Source organism: Rutilus rutilus, assembly GCF_951802725.1.
Source record: "Rutilus rutilus genome assembly, chromosome: 15".
Taxonomy (NCBI): Eukaryota; Metazoa; Chordata; class Actinopteri; order Cypriniformes; family Leuciscidae; genus Rutilus; species Rutilus rutilus.
The window spans coordinates 682,428-699,927 of NC_140220.1; the positions used below are offsets into that span (position 1 = coordinate 682,428).

A 17,500-nucleotide genomic window follows, 5' to 3' on the forward strand; every position below is an offset into this window, starting at 1 on the left:
AACTTTCGATCTGTGTCCGATCTTAAAGTCTGAGACTACACCGCAACACATCACGCTCTTCCTCAGAGTTTCTGTCTCGTTTCCCGGCACAAACATCTGAACATCCTGAAACATTTACTGGAGAAGAAACATGACTGAAGATATTAAGTCTTAAAGGGGTGGGATAATGCCCTTATGTTAAAGGAGATGTAAAATAAATCTCTGATGTCCCCAGAGTGTGTGTGTGAAGTTTTAGCTCTAAATACCCCACAGATATTTATATATAGCATGTTAAAGTTGTCACATTTTGAGGGTGAGCAAAGCGCACCGTTTTTGTGTCTGTCCCTTTAAATGCAAATAAAAGCTGCTGCTCCCAGCACAGGGGGCGGAGCTTCAACAGCAGGAGAGACTCAAGAAGAAGTGACAACATGTAGAAGCAACAGGACATTTCTGAATGGTTAGTTGATGAACTTATGCAGCTGATGTGTAGTTATCTTCTAGTCATTGATTAGCATATTCTGTCTTGATAATCTATAAATCGTGTTCAGGGGGCGGGGTTTATGTAAATTCTAGGGTTGGTGATGTCACTAACCCGGGAGGAATGTGGTGTAGTCTCTACCAGCCGTTTGTTGTAGTCCTTAAAAAGCGATTTCTGTAAAAGCAAATATCTCCCTTTGCTTTGAACTTTGAGCGTCGTAACTTTGCAGATGTTGTTTATGATCAAACAGCAACATTACACACTAACTAAAGTTAGAAAAGTCAAATCATAATCAACCACCCCTTTAAAAATGTATGAAAATCTGCTTAAAAGAAGAACAAATATCGACCAATGGGGTCAGAAAAATAATTTTCTCTTTGAATTATGGATTTTTCAGTCGTTTTGCTTCTTCTTAAATATCTTGATTTAAGAATGTTTAGATATTTAAGTTCAAATTTGGAGCACGACTTGTTTAGATTTACAGCTTTGATTTTCTAGCAGTTTTAGAGTTGACATGTTTCATAAAATATACATTTGATATAAAATAATGTTCATAAATCATTTTCATAACCTTAAACCTATATAACGTTTGGTTTTACCTTTTAAACCTTTTTTTTTTACTTCAACAATAATCTCCCAATCTTCTTTAAAATGAGACCAAACTTAAGTCTCTGCTCCCAAAACAGTTTTAAGAGTTTTTTCGCACTGACATTGTGTAACTTGTTTAAAATTAAAATCACTTAATTTTGAGGGATTTTTCAGCCATTTTGCTTCTTCTCCACTAAATATCTTGATTTAAGAATGTTTCGATATTTGTGCTGAAAGAAACACGACAGATCATTTGCAGTGTAATACACACGTCAGGTGTCCCTGGAACGCCACTCACAAACCACAGAAGTGAAGTGCAAAATCCTCCATTATAATGTGCTTTCCAGAACCCACTCCGACTGGGTCAGAGCCGATCTCGGTCTCTCGCTGGCGGCCATCTTGGGAATATCCCCCCCGCTCACGGATAAACTGCGTTTGGAGCGGCTCAGGCTCGCGGGCGGATGCTTCAGACCCGTATACGGGTGTTTACATGTCTCTACGTTGAGGGAGTGACGTCGGCTAACCCGAACACATCCCACCGGCACCGTCTTGTACTGGTGCAGGTTCTGGAGCTTTGCTCTTCGGGACGCCGGCGTCACCATAGTCGAGTACGCGCGTACCGTGGGCCGAACCTTAGCCGAGTTGTTCTTGGAGTTATCCGGCGTCTCCATGGTCGAGTACGGTCGTACGGTCGTGTGATGAACCTTAGCCGAGTTGTTCTTGTTGGAGTTGTCCGGCGGCTCTATGTTGATTTGCGTGTCGCGCACCGAACGCAATGGACTCGGGGACGCCGGATGCCAGCTATGGCTAGCCGCGGATGTGCTAACGGTGCAATTCGACGGTTTAGCCGGGATGGATTCCGACTCCGGCGACACTTTCCGACAGGCATCCGGACCCAGAATCTGCTTAGACATGGACTTGATGACGCCGCAAACCTGAGACTGCGAGCGCATGTCGCCTAGCTCCACTCCCTTATCCGCGCCGTCGGGCTGGCACACGCGGTAGCGCGCGATGAGGAAGATGATGAACGCCAGGACTGATGCTACGATGACGCCGCCGATGATCACCACGATGGTGCCGCCGAGGAACTGCGACTGCATGAAGTGACAGCGCATGTACTGCGGCTCCGTGGAGAAGTGAACGCAGCCCACCACGCGCGTGGCCGTTAGCGTGGTCATGGCGTCGTCGTAGATCGCCAGAACGCAGAGGTCGTACATCGTGCCTGCCGCCAGATTGTTGACCGTGATGCTTTTACTGGTCGGGGGAATCATTCTGCAAAGAGAGAAACAGCCATCAACAAACATGCATTTCACATCGGCTGGAACTAATGAAAGTGCAAAGCTAGTTTAACACTGAAGGAGCGGCACAATTCGTGAACCGTTTTGTGTGAGTCGTGAAAATTCCAGAAAGAAAAAGTGCCCTTTAAATACTAAATAAAGATGCATTTATAATGTCTTGCATTGGGTGGCCGAGGATGGGAAGACAGGCCTTGAACATTACATTTTTCATTTTAGTTGGATAAATTCCATAAAAAGTCTGTTAACACACCTAATCTTTTTAGCGGCAGCATAAATACAGTCCAACGATTTACGGCTTTAACTCATAGGAAAGTACGACAGACAAAACTAATAATGTGTATCTTTACCTACATGCTATCATGAACAAACCGATCAGTAACTGCGTCCAACGGGACAACAGTAAATAGGTTTAATTACCAAAAAAACATCTCATTCGTTCAGGAATTGGGGAGACTGCACTCATCCCGCTGTGTGTGTTTGAATCATTAAAACAAATCAACTCATAAGAATCATTCATTCGGGAAAATCGCTGTAGCAGTTGAGGAAACACTGCATTCTGTCTGTGACGGCAGAGGAATGCACATGTGAGGAACATTAACGGAGCAAAACTTTATATAACTTCATTAATATAAAATGTTCCCAACCCTACTCCTCATCTGAGGGTGATCAAGTGAAGCTTGTCTGCAGAATACAGTCATAAAGCCATAAAGCAACAGCATCTCTCTCCTTCCCAAACCCGGAGCCGCTGAACCCTCCGCACCGCTGATATTACTGCTGCTCCGTTTATGCTCTTTCTTCTTTCCTCCAACATCATCTTTATAGCCCGTATGGCCAGCTGAGCAGCTTGGGAGGCGAGAAGGCTGTTTCAGCAAATACACTTCATAAACCTGTCGTACGTGACTCAAACTAATTATGGAAGTTATATAAAGAAGCTTTAGCAGCTCAGACTCCATATTCACAGTTCTCTGTAACGCTGCATTATTTAAGGCAAGAGACTACAGGTGAATAGGGCTTTTAGAAAAACTGATGGATTTCGGTTCCTTCACTGTCGCCTTTGGCTTTTGTCTTGCTTAGTTGGGGACATTTAATATTTAATATTCAACAATATTATTGATCTCCTGCATTGACACCATTATATGAGAACTGAGCTGAGCTGGACAATGACATCACGGTTTTCTCCAGAGCCGCTATATATATATATATAACTGAACTAAATTAATAACTTTTTTACAGCAAAAATGAACTATCACTGAACTGACTTAAGCTGGACTGTGACGATATTTTCTTCTGGAAACAAACTTTATTTTCCTGTTATCTCTGTAAAGCTGCTTTGAAACACAGGGCCCTATCTCGCACCCAGCGCAATCGACTTTGTACAGCGACGCATTCCTATTTCGCACCCGACGCACAGCGGACTTTTCCCTCCACAGACGCACGTCGGTAAATTAGGGAATGAACTTGCGCTCCCGGGGGCGGTTCAGCGGAAAGAGGAGGCGTGTTCCGGCGCAAACGTTCCCTGGTGCTATTTTGCAGTTTCAGAAAACAATTCCTCCACAGACCAGGAGAAACCTCGTCTAAAGTCAGCGGCGCGTTATTCAGATGCTGTTTTAAGGGCGCATACGTGAGCACAACACACACACACTTTGCTTCTCTCATCTACACAGAAGCAGCAGTTCTCATTTTTAGAAAATCATACATTATTACAAGGAAAAATATTCCACACGAGGGAAATCATTGTTGTGTCCATGAAGATGTGAAAAAATAGGCATAAATCTAGCTTACACATTTACCCAAATTATCATACGCCTGTCTAACCGAAGCTAATCTGTGTGTGTTTCTCCATCCCCAATGTCACTTCTCTGTGTTTTACGGCCCTGACGAGAACGTCGGTCTCCTCGGCTGTGAACCGCTCCTGGCAAATCCGCCGTTATAATAGCAATCCGCCATGGAACAAGCACACCTGCTCTTAAAGGGAATGTGAGATGACGCTCTGATTGTTTTATTTCACGTTACGCCCAAACCACACCTATGAGTAATGAAGCGACTTCAGACCAACACATTTTAGATTAGCGTCCCGCGCAAGAGTCATTTATCCGAGATCCGCCCACAAAGTTACTAGCGTTTCGCGTTTGATACTTGTGTTTCAGATCGTTAAAATAGGGCCTGTTGTATTGTTAAAGCGCTGTATAAATAAAGGTGACTTGACGAATAGATATCTCTCTACTTCTTTAGTTGATTCAATGCATTTAGAATGGCAAAATATTTGGTATTGCAAGTTTTCTGAAATGTTACGTCTAAATACGCAAATGAGGCATTATCTAATTAAATATGCACCAATTCCAGAACATAAATCTGAACAGTGGATAAAGCCAGATTCAACATTCTTGTTTGATTTTGTTGACATAATAGAGTTCAAAGTTTTTATAGAGGGAATTTTGGATTTCTCTTTTTATCAAAAAATAAAATGTTAAATAAACATGAGGTGAATGATATATAAACAAACCCCTCAGTAAAATCCTTTAGAATATAGATATACACACCAACATTTACAGGTTTATTCATAAGTGCTGCTGAAGTGGAGATAGAAACTTTTAAAGATGGAAATCTGCAGAAGCAAATACATAAAGTGCGATAAAAGTGTATTTTATAAAAGCAAAACTCAAAACTGACCAGTGCATGAAAAAACTAGTTTTGCATGCAGTGTCTTGCCTAACAGGTGTATCTAAACCAACAGTCTTACCTGTACACTAGCGAGTCGTCGTAAGTGCCGTTGTATTGGACCTGGAACATCCGAATCCCGGGAATATTGCGCTGAAAGTTGAACTTCACCAGAGCCGAAGAAGCTGTGATTTCAGAGATCAGGACTCTCTTCTCCTGTCCTCCCTTAGTGTTGCCTATTGAAGAGCCGGCCTCGGTCTTGGCAGAAGTCGCGATGTCGGAGGATCCCGGGTCCGGCTCCTGGACCAAACTGGTGTCGTTGGTGAAATGCGGGAGTTTAGTGATGGTCAGATCCACCGTTTGCTGAGCCTCCCCAGACGGGTTTGATGCCACACAAGTGAAAGATCCCGAGTCCTTCACCGTGCTAATCAGAATATCCAGCGTTCCGTCGGCGTGGACGACGGTTCGGCTGGAGTTGAACACGAGCCTCCCGTCGGGAGCGATCCAGTGTATGACGGGATCCGGGTCTCCGCGGGCTTTGCATCGTAGAGAAACCTGTTGGCCTTCAAGCGCACGTGTTTCTTGCGAGTGTCGAGTGATTAGCGGCGGCTCGCACAAGAACTCCTCCTCGGAGACGGTCCAGAAATAGCGTCCGGCGAGATGTTGTGGCGCCGCGCACGTCTCCAGATCGTCCTCGCGGCGCAGCCGGCGAAGCCACAGCAACTCGCAGTTACAATGCAGCGGGTTCCCTCCGAAACTCAACGCGAAAGACGACGGACCCAAAACGCCTGATGTTGCAAGAACTCCTGCGCGCTGGAAAACCGGATCGGGCGGAAGCTTATGCAACTTATTAGACGTGACGTCCAGTCGCTTGAGCTTCTGAAGCCCGGAGAACGTTCCTTCAGGGATGTAGTTAATCATGTTATGATCCATGTTTAACGTATGCAAGCTAAACATGAGCTGGATGGCGATCCACGGCGCGCTTTCCAAGTTGTTGTAGGACAAATCGAGCTCTTCAAGAGCCAGGAGGTCGTTAAACGCTCCTATGTGAATGTGTGTGAGCTGGTTATTATTGAGGATTAGATGGTGAAGCTTCGACATGCCGCTAAACGTATCGTTCGTTATGTGCGTCAAGCGGTTGCTGTCCAGATGAAGCGCGCGCAGGTTCTCAAGGTCATTGAAAGCGTGAGGTGTGACGGAGCCTATGGTGTTCCTCGAGAGGGTCAGGTCCACCAGTTTGGTCATGTTGGCGAAGTCCTTGCGCTTGATTCCCGTGATGAAGTTGTCCCCCAGTCTGAGTTCGACGGTGCGCCGGTCGATGTTTGGAGGGACGAACAACAGACCCTTCTTATCACACAGGGTTGCCAGATTGGGGGACAGAATCTGGCAGATGCAGCGCTTGGGACAAACTTGGATCTTCTGGGCTTTCAACGCCATTACAACAACCATCAGATAAACGAGTAGCATCTCCATCTGGGTCGCTGGTGTTGGTTTAACAACCTGTGGGGGAGCAAACGTGAGAAAAGATGTGAGTGTGAAAGAAATGAATACTTTAATTCAGCAAGCGTTACATTGTGACAGTAAAGACATTACAAAAGATTCTATTTCAAATAAATAACTTTGTATTCCCCAAAGAATCCTGAAAAAATAAAATGCATTGACATTGACAAAAATGACTGTTTTCAACACTGATAATCATCATAAATGTTTCTTGATCATCAGATCATCATATTAGAGTGATGTGTGAAGGATCATGTGACACTGAAGACTGGAGTAATGATGCTGAACATTCAGCTTTGATCACAGGAATAAATTACACTTTACTGTATATTCACATAGAAAACAGCTGATTTACAGTAGAATAATATTTCACTGTTTTTACTGTATTTTTAATCAGATAAACGCAGCTTTGGTGAGCAGAAGAGACTCTTCCAGAAACATTAAAACAATTCAAATCAAACTTTTGAATGGTAGTGTACACTATACAAAATGATTTAGAGTATGTTTTGTAAAAAAAAAAAAAAAAAACATTTCAGTTTTTGTACTTTATTTTTAATTCAATGTGTTCCTAGTAATTATTTGTGAAATGTACTAGCAGTTTCAGAGCGAATATTGTTTATTTTTCAGTTTTGCATTGAAGTATTTCCTTTATTTTCCTTTTAACGTTAGGGCAGATTTAGCTTTTTTAAAAGTCATTTTAGTGTAAAAAAAAATGTGTATGTGACCCCACGAGTCGTCGATATGTATTTAAATTTCTATTCATTAATAAGTCTATTTTACAGGAAGACATGTGTATTCAGGAGCGTAACACATGAGCTACAAGACTTTGTGTTTCTGCTATCTTTAATACATGTTTCTCACAGAACATCATGTCTGAAGCTTTCTGGGGACACTTCTACTAAAGCTCATGCTCTGTGTTTGATATGATAATGTTGACGCTTTCATCTGTGTGTTTGCTGAGATGAAAGACTCATCAGAATTATTCTGATGTCTCAAAAGACAAAAAGCATCAACACAGATGGAGAGACGCGTCATTGATTTCGCTCGGTCTTCAGTTACTCATGTTTCTTATTAACTTGCACAGGAGGAGAAGCGTCTTCTCTGAATGACTCTAAAGTCCTTGACGAGATATAACATTTCGGTTCTGATTAGAATGGTTCTTTGCAAAGATCATGAATGTTTAATTGGGGAGTGTTTAATCATGTGTGGAATTGTATTATACCGTCCCAGATAACAAAAGCGTGTTCTAAGGACCTTCCCATTAATTATTTCTCAATGTTATCTGAACGTTCAAAACGTCCAGATTTAAAATTTATTTCTCAGAATTGCGAGATATAAAGTCAGAATTGCACAATATCTCGCAATTCTGACTTTATATCTCGCAATTCTGACTTTATATCTCGCAATTCTGACTTTATATCTCGCAATTCTGACTTTATATCTCGCAATTCTGAATTTATATCTCGCAATTCTGACTTTATATCTCGCAATTCTGACTTTATATCTCGCAATTCTGACTTTACATCTCGCAATTCTGACTTTATATCTCGCAATTCTGACTTTATATCTCGCAATTCTGACTTTATATCACGCAATTCTGACTTTATATCTCGCAATTCTGACTTTATATCTCACAATTCTGACTTTATATCACGCAATTCTGACTGTATCTCGCAATTCTGACTTTATATCTCGCAATTCTGACTTTATATCTCGCAATTCTGACTTTATATCACGCAATTCTGACTTTATATCTCGCAATTCTGACTTTATATCTCACAATTCTGACTTTATATCACGCAATTCTGACTGTATCTCGCAATTCTGACTTTATATCACGCAATTCTGACTTTATATCTCGTAATTCTGACTATATAACACGCAATTCTGACTTTATATCTCGCAATTCTGACTTTATAACACGCAATTCTGACTTTATATCACGCAATTCTGACTTTATAACACGCAATTCTGACTTTATATCACGCAATTCTGACTTTATATCTCGTAATTCTGACTATATAACACGCAATTCTGACTTTATATCTCGCAATTCTGACTTTATAACACGCAATTCTGACTTTATATCACGCAATTCTGACTTTATAACACGCAATTCTGACTTTATATCTCGCAATTCTGACTTTATAACACGCAATTCTGACTTTATATCTCGCAATTCTGACTTTATATCTCGCAATTCTGACTTTACATCTCGCAATTCTGACTTTATATCTCGCAATTCTGAATTTATATCTCGCAATTCTGACTTTATATCTCGCAATTCTGACTTTATATCTCGCAATTCTGACTTTATATCTCGCAATTCTGACTTTATATCTCGCAATTCTGACTTTATATCTCGCAATTCTGACTTTATATCTCGCAATTCTGACTTTATATCTCGCAATTCTGACTTTATATCTCGCAATTCTGACTTTATATCTCGCAATTCTGACTTTATAACACGCAATTCTGACTTTATATCTCGCAATTCTGACTTTATATCTCGCAATTCTGAATTTATATCTCGCAATTCTGACTTTATATCTCGCAATTCTGACTTTATATCTCGCAATTCTGACTTTATATCTCGCAATTCTGACTTTATATCTCACAATTCTGACTTTATAACACGCAATTCTGACTTTATATCTCGCAATTCTGACTTTATATCTCGCAATTCTGACTTTATAACACGCAATTCTGACTTTATATCTCGCAATTCTGACTTTATATCTCACAATTCTGACTTTATAACACGCAATTCTGACTTTATATCTCGCAATTCTGAATTTATATCTCGCAATTCTGACTTTATATCTCGCAATTCTGACTTTATATCTCGCAATTCTGACTTTATATCTCGCAATTCTGACTTTATATCTCGCAATTCTGACTTTATATCTCGCAATTCTGACTTTATATCTCGCAATTCTGACTTTATATCTCGCAATTCTGACTTTATATCACGCAATTCTGACTGTATCTCGCAATTCTGACTTTATATCTCGCAATTCTGACTTTATATCTCACAATTCTGACTTTATATCTCGCAATTCTGACTTTATATCACGCAATTCTGACTTTATATCTCGTAATTCTGACTATATAACACGCAATTCTGACTTTATATCTCGCAATTCTGACTTTATAACACGCAATTCTGACTTTATAACACGCAATTCTGACTTTATATCACGCAATTCTGACTTTATAACACGCAATTCTGACTTTATATCTCGCAATTCTGACTTTATAACACGCAATTCTGACTTTATATCTCGCAATTCTGACTTTATATCTTGCAATTCTGACTTTATATCACGCAATTCTGACTTTATATCTCGCAATTCTGAATTTATATCTCGCAATTCTGACTTTATATCACACAATTCTGACTTTATATCTCGCAATTCTGACTTTATATCTCGCAATTCTGACTTTATATCTCGCAATTCTGACTTTATAACACGCAATTCTGACTTTATATCTCGCAATTCTGACTTTATATCTCGCAATTCTGAATTTATATCTCGCAATTCTGACTTTATATCTCGCAATTCTGACTTTATATCTCGCAATTCTGACTTTATATCTCGCAATTCTGACTTTATATCTCACAATTCTGACTTTATAACACGCAATTCTGACTTTATATCTCGCAATTCTGACTTTATATCTCGCAATTCTGAATTTATATCTCGCAATTCTGACTTTATATCTCGCAATTCTGACTTTATATCTCGCAATTCTGACTTTATATCTCGCAATTCTGACTTTATATCTCGCAATTCTGACTTTATATCTCGCAATTCTGACTTTATATCTCGCAATTCTGACTTTATATCACGCAATTCTGACTGTATCTCGCAATTCTGACTTTATATCTCGCAATTCTGACTTTATATCTCACAATTCTGACTTTATATCTCGCAATTCTGACTTTATATCACGCAATTCTGACTTTATATCTCGTAATTCTGACTATATAACACGCAATTCTGACTTTATATCTCGCAATTCTGACTTTATAACACGCAATTCTGACTTTATAACACGCAATTCTGACTTTATATCACGCAATTCTGACTTTATAACACGCAATTCTGACTTTATATCTCGCAATTCTGACTTTATAACACGCAATTCTGACTTTATATCTCGCAATTCTGACTTTATATCTCGCAATTCTGACTTTATATCACGCAATTCTGACTTTATATCTCGCAATTCTGACTTTATATCTCGCAATTCTGACTTTATATCTCGCAATTCTGACTTTATATCTCGCAATTCTGACTTTATATCTCGCAATTCTGACTTTATATCTCGCAATTCTGACTTTATAACACGCAATTCTGACTTTATAATACGCAATTCTGACTTTATATCTCGCAATTCTGACTTTATATCTCGCAATTCTGACTTTATATCTCGCAATTCTGACTTTATATCTCGCAATTCTGACTTTATATCACGCAATTCTGACTGTATCTCGCAATTCTGACTTTATATCACGCAATTCTGACTTTATATCACGCAATTCTGACTTTATAACACGCAATTCTGACTTTATATCTCACAATTCTGACTTTATAACACGCAATTCTGACTTTATAACACGCAATTCTGACTTTATATCTCACAATTCTGACTTTATAACACGCAATTCTGACTTTATATCTCGCAATTCTGACTTTATAACACGCAATTCTGACTTTATATCTCGCAATTCTGACTTTATAACACGCAATTCTGACTTTATAACACGCAATTCTGACTTTATATCTCGCAATTCTGACTTTATATCTCGCAATTCTGACTTTATATCTCGCAATTCTGACTTTATAACACGCAATTCTGACTTTATAACACGCAATTGTAAGATAAAAAGTCTGAATTGTGAGAGAAAGTCGCAATTACCTTTTTTATTTTTTTATTCTGTGACGGAAACAAGCTTCCATAATTCAGTGAACATTCCATTTTGCAACCTTTATGTGAATGTTACTTTTGAATGTTCTGAAACAAGTGGCTACATTTAAAATCGTTTGATGAATGTCAACAAAAAAAAACGATGTATAAATAATGTTTTTGTCCTAATGTTTTGAGTACATTATTAAAGAACAGATAACTTTGAACGAACGTTCTATTAACGTTACTGGAAGAACATTTGTTAACAGAACGTTCCCTGTTTTCTGTGATGTGCATCTACTGAGAAACCCTGAGCATTCGCTTCATTTTATAGTCTGGGGTTTGAATGTCTACATCTAAAACATCAGATCAGTTCTCATCCTGTCCGTCGTTTGTAACCTTGGAAATTCCCATCGTCGAATGTGTGTTTTGAAGATGTGACAATGTCACGGTGTTGCGGACGCTCAGAGCGCATGATAATAACCTGCCCTACATCAGGCCTGTGATCGGGAGAGTCGGGGTCGTTACACAGACGATAGAGTGAGACTGCGTGTGAAAACAGCCAATAAAGGTGAAGTATGCAAGCGACCCCTGACAGACGGCGGGGGGGGGAGACGAGCGTGTTGACTATAAAATGTGTGAAATAAGCAACACGAACACACCAAAGATCAGAGCGATTCATCTTTGTCACATAAAAACGCCAGGCTTTAAAGAATGACATTCTGAGGAAACGAGTCTCTTCTGCTCACCAAAGCCTTCATTTGATTAATAATACAGTAAAAACAGTGAAATATTATTCTAATGTAAATCATCTGTTTTCTATGTGAATATACAGTAAAGTATAATTTATTCCTGTGATCAAAGCTGAATGTTCAGCATCATTACTCCAGTCTTCAGTGTCACATGATCCTTCACAAATCACTCTAATATGAGGATTTGATGCTCAAGAAACATTTATGATTATTATCAGTGTTGAAAACAGTTCATGCTTTTGTGAAAACTGTGATACATTTTATTTTTCAGGATTCTTTAATGGATAGTAAGATCAAAAGAACCGCATTTATTTGAAACATAATATTTTGTAACATTATAAATGTCTTTACTGTCACTTTTAATCAATTTAATTAATTCTTGATGAATAAAAGTATTGATTTATTTTATTTCTTTCCCCCCAAAAATGAAATATAAATTCTTACTGACCCCAAACTTCTGAACGGTAGTGTTTAATGTTACAGAAGCTTCTATTTCAGATAAATGCTGTTCTTTTCTATTCATCAAAGAATCTGAAATAAAATTGTAAATAATTGTTTTCAACACTGATAATAATCATAAATGTTTCTTGATCATCAAATCATCATGTTAGAGTGATTTGTGAAGGATCATGTGACACTGAAGACTGGAGTAATGATGCTGAACATTCAGCTTTGATCACAGGAATAAATTACACTTTACTGTATATTCACATAGACAACAGCTGATTTACAGTGGAATAATATTTCACTGTTTTTACTGTATTCCTGATCAAATAAATGCAGCTTTAGTGAGCAGAAGACATTAAAAACATTACAAATCTCACCGATCCAGAACTTTTGACTGGTAGTGTGTGTCATGCATTGAATCATGTTGTAATAAACCGACTGAGTTTTGTCCGTGTTTAATAGGCGTGTGATGATGTCACACTCTCTGCATATGAAATGAGCTTCCGATCAGCGCTTTATTGAGTGTGTGTGTGTGTGTGTGTGTGTGTGTGTGTGGTGTTTTCAGACCAGCTGCCAGCATTAGCATTAGCAAAGCGTCTGATGTTCAGCTTCCCCTCAGAAGCGTCGCTGTGAATGTGCTGTTTTTGTGTCTATTTTATATCCCATTTTTCCAAGCCAACTGAGCCATGAAAGAAACCGCATGCCGGATCTCCTGTGTGTGTGGACACACTCGCGTTGGAGAAGGACAGTGAGGATACAGTCGAATGAGCGATTCACAAACTCTGGTGCTCTTCGCATGTCGGTCAAAAATTACAGATTTTTTTTACTTTTTTTTTTTCAATGAAATGAATGCACTATATTTTAGTTAGATTTTTTATTTATTTAAATTTTGTAAAAAAAAATTAGGGGATTTATGGTACTAAATTATATTTATGCTGTATTTATAATTCATTTATTCACTTTGTGAGCATAGACCTGAAGTAAATGTCCAGTTTAAATTGTGGTAAATCTTGAATGCTTTAGAGCGACAGACTGAAGTTTGATCTCTGTTCAAAGACGACACTTGGCAGATTATTGCTGAAGTGAATAAAGTTTTAGAAAGTGAATATAAAAAAAGTAACAGAATTTTACGTTTATTATGAAAAATGCACAAAAAAACTATTTAAATTTTTTATATGAAATATATATTTTCTAAATCACGTTTTACTCTAAAACTGCAAGAAAATCAAAGCCAAAAATCTAAACAAGTTGTGTTCCAAATTTGAGGTTGATATCTCAAAAACTGATCTTTCAGTGAGAGTGTGTTCGGCTGCAGTACCAAACGCTTCCACTAGAGGAAACTCGTCTCCATTCATTTCCAATGCGCTCGTTTTAGATCTCGAGGAGCACAAGTGGGACTATTCTTTACAGGACCATTAAGCCTGTTTTTTGTGTGTGTGTTCACACAGCAAGTGCCAAAACCTTTACCAAGTTTCATACCATTCCGATGAAAAATAATAATAAATAAATAAATGTAAAATGTTTTGACCGAAGAGCACCCGTTTGTTCAGTGCAGCCGTTCATATATGTTTACTGAAGTCAGTTTCAGGTCACATTGACTTCCACTGTACGATCAAAAAATATGACAGAAGTCAATCAAAACTGTTTGATTCCCAACATCCTCAGAATATCTCCTCTTGTGTTTAACAGAAGAAGGAAAGTCATACATGATGACAATATTCATATTTAGCTGGACTGTCCCTTTAACATGATTTCTGCTCCTACATCCACATCTACAGAATTTAGTTTAATTATACCAGATTATCTCAAACGAAACAAATGTTTCCAAAATTTAGGGTCTGACGTGTCAAACACGTTTACAGCCAAAACATTCACAAACCTAGTGAAGCTGCAAGACTAGATAAACCACTGCATTTCAAGGAATAAACATACAGAGACTCATTATTACTCACTATTACTCACTATTACTCCTTAGTACTCATTATTACTAACTATTACTCATTATTACTCACTATTACTCCTTATTACTCACTATTACTCATTTCTACTCATTTTTACTCACTATTACTCATTTCTACTCATTTTTGCTCATTACTCACTATTACTCACTATTACTCATTAGTACTCACTATTACTCACTATTACTCATTTCTACTCATTTTTACTCATTATTACTCACTATTACTCATTAGTACTCACTATTACTCCTTATTACTCCTTATTACTCACTATTACTCATTTCTACTCATTTTTACTCACTATTACTCATTTCAACTCATTTCTACTCATTTTTACTCGTTATTACTCACTATTACTCACTATTACTCATTAGCAGGCACGTGCACACATAGACATCAAAGGGGGCTTGAGCACCTGCCCTTTTTATTCCTGGAGAGAAAGTGCCCTTTTTTCTGGGGTGTTTTTTTTTTTTTTTTTTTTAAATAATATATATTCCTGTTAATAATATATATCCCAAATAAATCTATCAAATAAATAATTAATTTGACACAAAAAATTCATTTAAAAGGGTTAATTGATTTAAACCCGATTGTATTGCTTCCGCTAAAGAAAATAGTACGCTCCGTCTCTGCGGTTAGAATCCTGTGAGTCCATAGCAACGCTCTGTTTTTCATGGCAACGGTCTGTTATACTCCGCACAGCGGTCTGTTATCAAGAAATAACCTTTACAGTCTATGGAAATAACAGACCGCATTCTACATTGGAATTTAACCAAGCCAAGTAATAAAATAAGCATATATCACCACCAGGTGACATGCTTTAGTTATTTTGTTTATCCTATTTACCTGCATTGCCCTGTCAATTAGATGCAAATGTGCGCATTTTAACTAGTTGACGGCTAATTTGCATACAGAACACAGAATACAGTTAATGACTTACATCAAGAGTCTTTCCCCCTGAAATGTAGAAATCTAAATTGGTGAATTTAGAAGAAATCTACAGATGCAAACAGATGGAGGATACACTCTAAAAAATGTAGTAAATCTGAGTAACTGCATCTGGTACATTAATAAATAAAACTGAGTAGAAATAAGTTAACATTAAACATTAAAAATAACAATATTTATAAATTCACTTTTTATTTATGAGTAATTAATAAATTAGCAGATTTTGCTATCTGTAACAAAATAGCAGCAACAGCCCTCTTCAGTTTAGAATGAATATTTGTGTTGATTTTAAAGTGTTATGTATTCTGATAACACCAAAATAATTAAAATGATGTAGTGCCTTGTGCAAAAATAAACAAATTATTAGTAAAACACGCCCCTCTGCTTGATGCAGTTATTTAGGTTATTCTAAATATATACTTGAAACTAGTAGCATAGAAAATGTTTTCAAAACATGCACATTGCGGAATGGTTTCCTTTGCTGCTCTATAAACCTAGTGAATAGTAAGTAGACCATGGTTTCTGTGTGAACTGATTAACTTTTTTAATAAATTTTTTTTTAAAGGAAGTCAGAGTTGCGTTAATATACTTTTTTGTTAAAAAAAAAAAACGTAATTATGAGAAGTGCCCTTTATTTCACTTGAGCCCCTGCCCCTCAAAATTTCTGTGCACGTCCCTGCTCATTAGTACTCACTATTACTCCTTATTACTCACTATTACTCACTATTACTCATTTCTACTCATTTTTACTCATTATTACTCACTATTACTCACTATTACTCATTAGTACTCACTATTACTCATTATTACTCACTATTACTCACTAGTACTCACTATTACTCATTATTACTCACTATTACTCACTATTACTCACTAGTACTCACTATTACTCATTATTACTCACTATTACTCATTATTACTCACTATTACTCACTATTACTCATTAGTACTCACTATTACTCATTAGTACTCACTATTACTCATTATTACTCACTATTACTCATTATTACTCACTATTACTCACTATTACTCACTAGTACTCACTATTACTCATTATTACTCACTATTACTCTCACTATTACTCCTTATTAGAGATGCACCGATTACAATTTTCTGGGCCGATTCCGATTTCCGATTTTTCATTAAGTTTGACCTGCCGATACCGATTTTAGCCGATTCCGATTTCATTTGTTCTAACCACTTTACAGCACACACAAATATTTATTTTATATCTTTTCTGTAATAAAACATTGTACAATTTGCAAATTACATATTTTTTTGAACAGATAAACGCTATAAAATAGAACTATATAAATGACTCCAGGTGTGGGTAATTCACACACATCTAAAGTGCAGTGTTATGGAAGAACCATTTCCTTTTCACATTCAATATCCAATAAAAAAAATTATATATGTATTTAGCAAACTAAACGTCTGTATGAAAACAGGGAATGGCAATAAAATTATATATAAAAAAAATATATATATATATAGCCTTGCAGTATAAAGATATTTCTCAATGCACACACACACAGGCCTATTGCAATCACTTGTACAAACTGAATAATAAAACAAGTTTAAATGGGTACATTTTCTATAAATATTAGTCTTCTTTTCTGACATGGCCTACTCCAGTTCTTGTTAAAACATGCAAATTCTGTGCATTTTGGGCACTTTTTTTGTGAAACCCTATGTAGGCTATTTTGTCCATCAAAAGTGTGCTTTCCCTTTAATTGAGCGTGAGCAGTGCAGCAAATAGACTCGGCGCCGAAACACGCGCTTCACTGCTCGCGACGCTCCTACTTGACGCTCACGCGCTGCTCCTGCTCCCGTTGTGAATGCACTGCACTCATTGATTAACATGCATGGCGAAAAAAAATACGCGCCTGAACGGACGTAATTCACGAGGTTTCCTACATGTGTGTTCCGTGTGCACGTGTGATGCTGATGTTGCGCGATGTTAATCATGTGGCGCCCGAG

At 37.8% G+C, this 17,500-nt stretch overlaps 1 protein-coding gene across 2 annotated transcripts in view; it reads right to left on the minus strand.

Annotated features, from left to right (window-relative positions):
- lrfn5b (leucine rich repeat and fibronectin type III domain containing 5b) overlaps window positions 1-17,500 on the minus strand; it is a gene marked incomplete at its 3' end in the record, with an annotated part of 20,724 nt that overhangs the window by 148 nt on the left and 3,076 nt on the right. Inside the window, exons 2-3 of one of the 2 annotated variants that reach the window (XM_084432769.1) lie at window positions 5,084-6,501; window positions 1-2,317 (exon numbers count right to left, since the gene is read on the minus strand). The exon at window positions 1-2,317 is cut by the window's left edge and continues 148 nt beyond it. In XM_084432769.1, the coding sequence (XP_084288895.1) occupies window positions 1,375-2,317; window positions 5,084-6,474 (2,334 nt within the window). In that variant the 5' untranslated portion in view covers window positions 6,475-6,501. Of the gene's footprint in view, window positions 2,318-5,079; window positions 6,502-17,500 lie in introns of those variants that run through there. The other variant, XM_084432770.1, reaches the window with a different exon arrangement.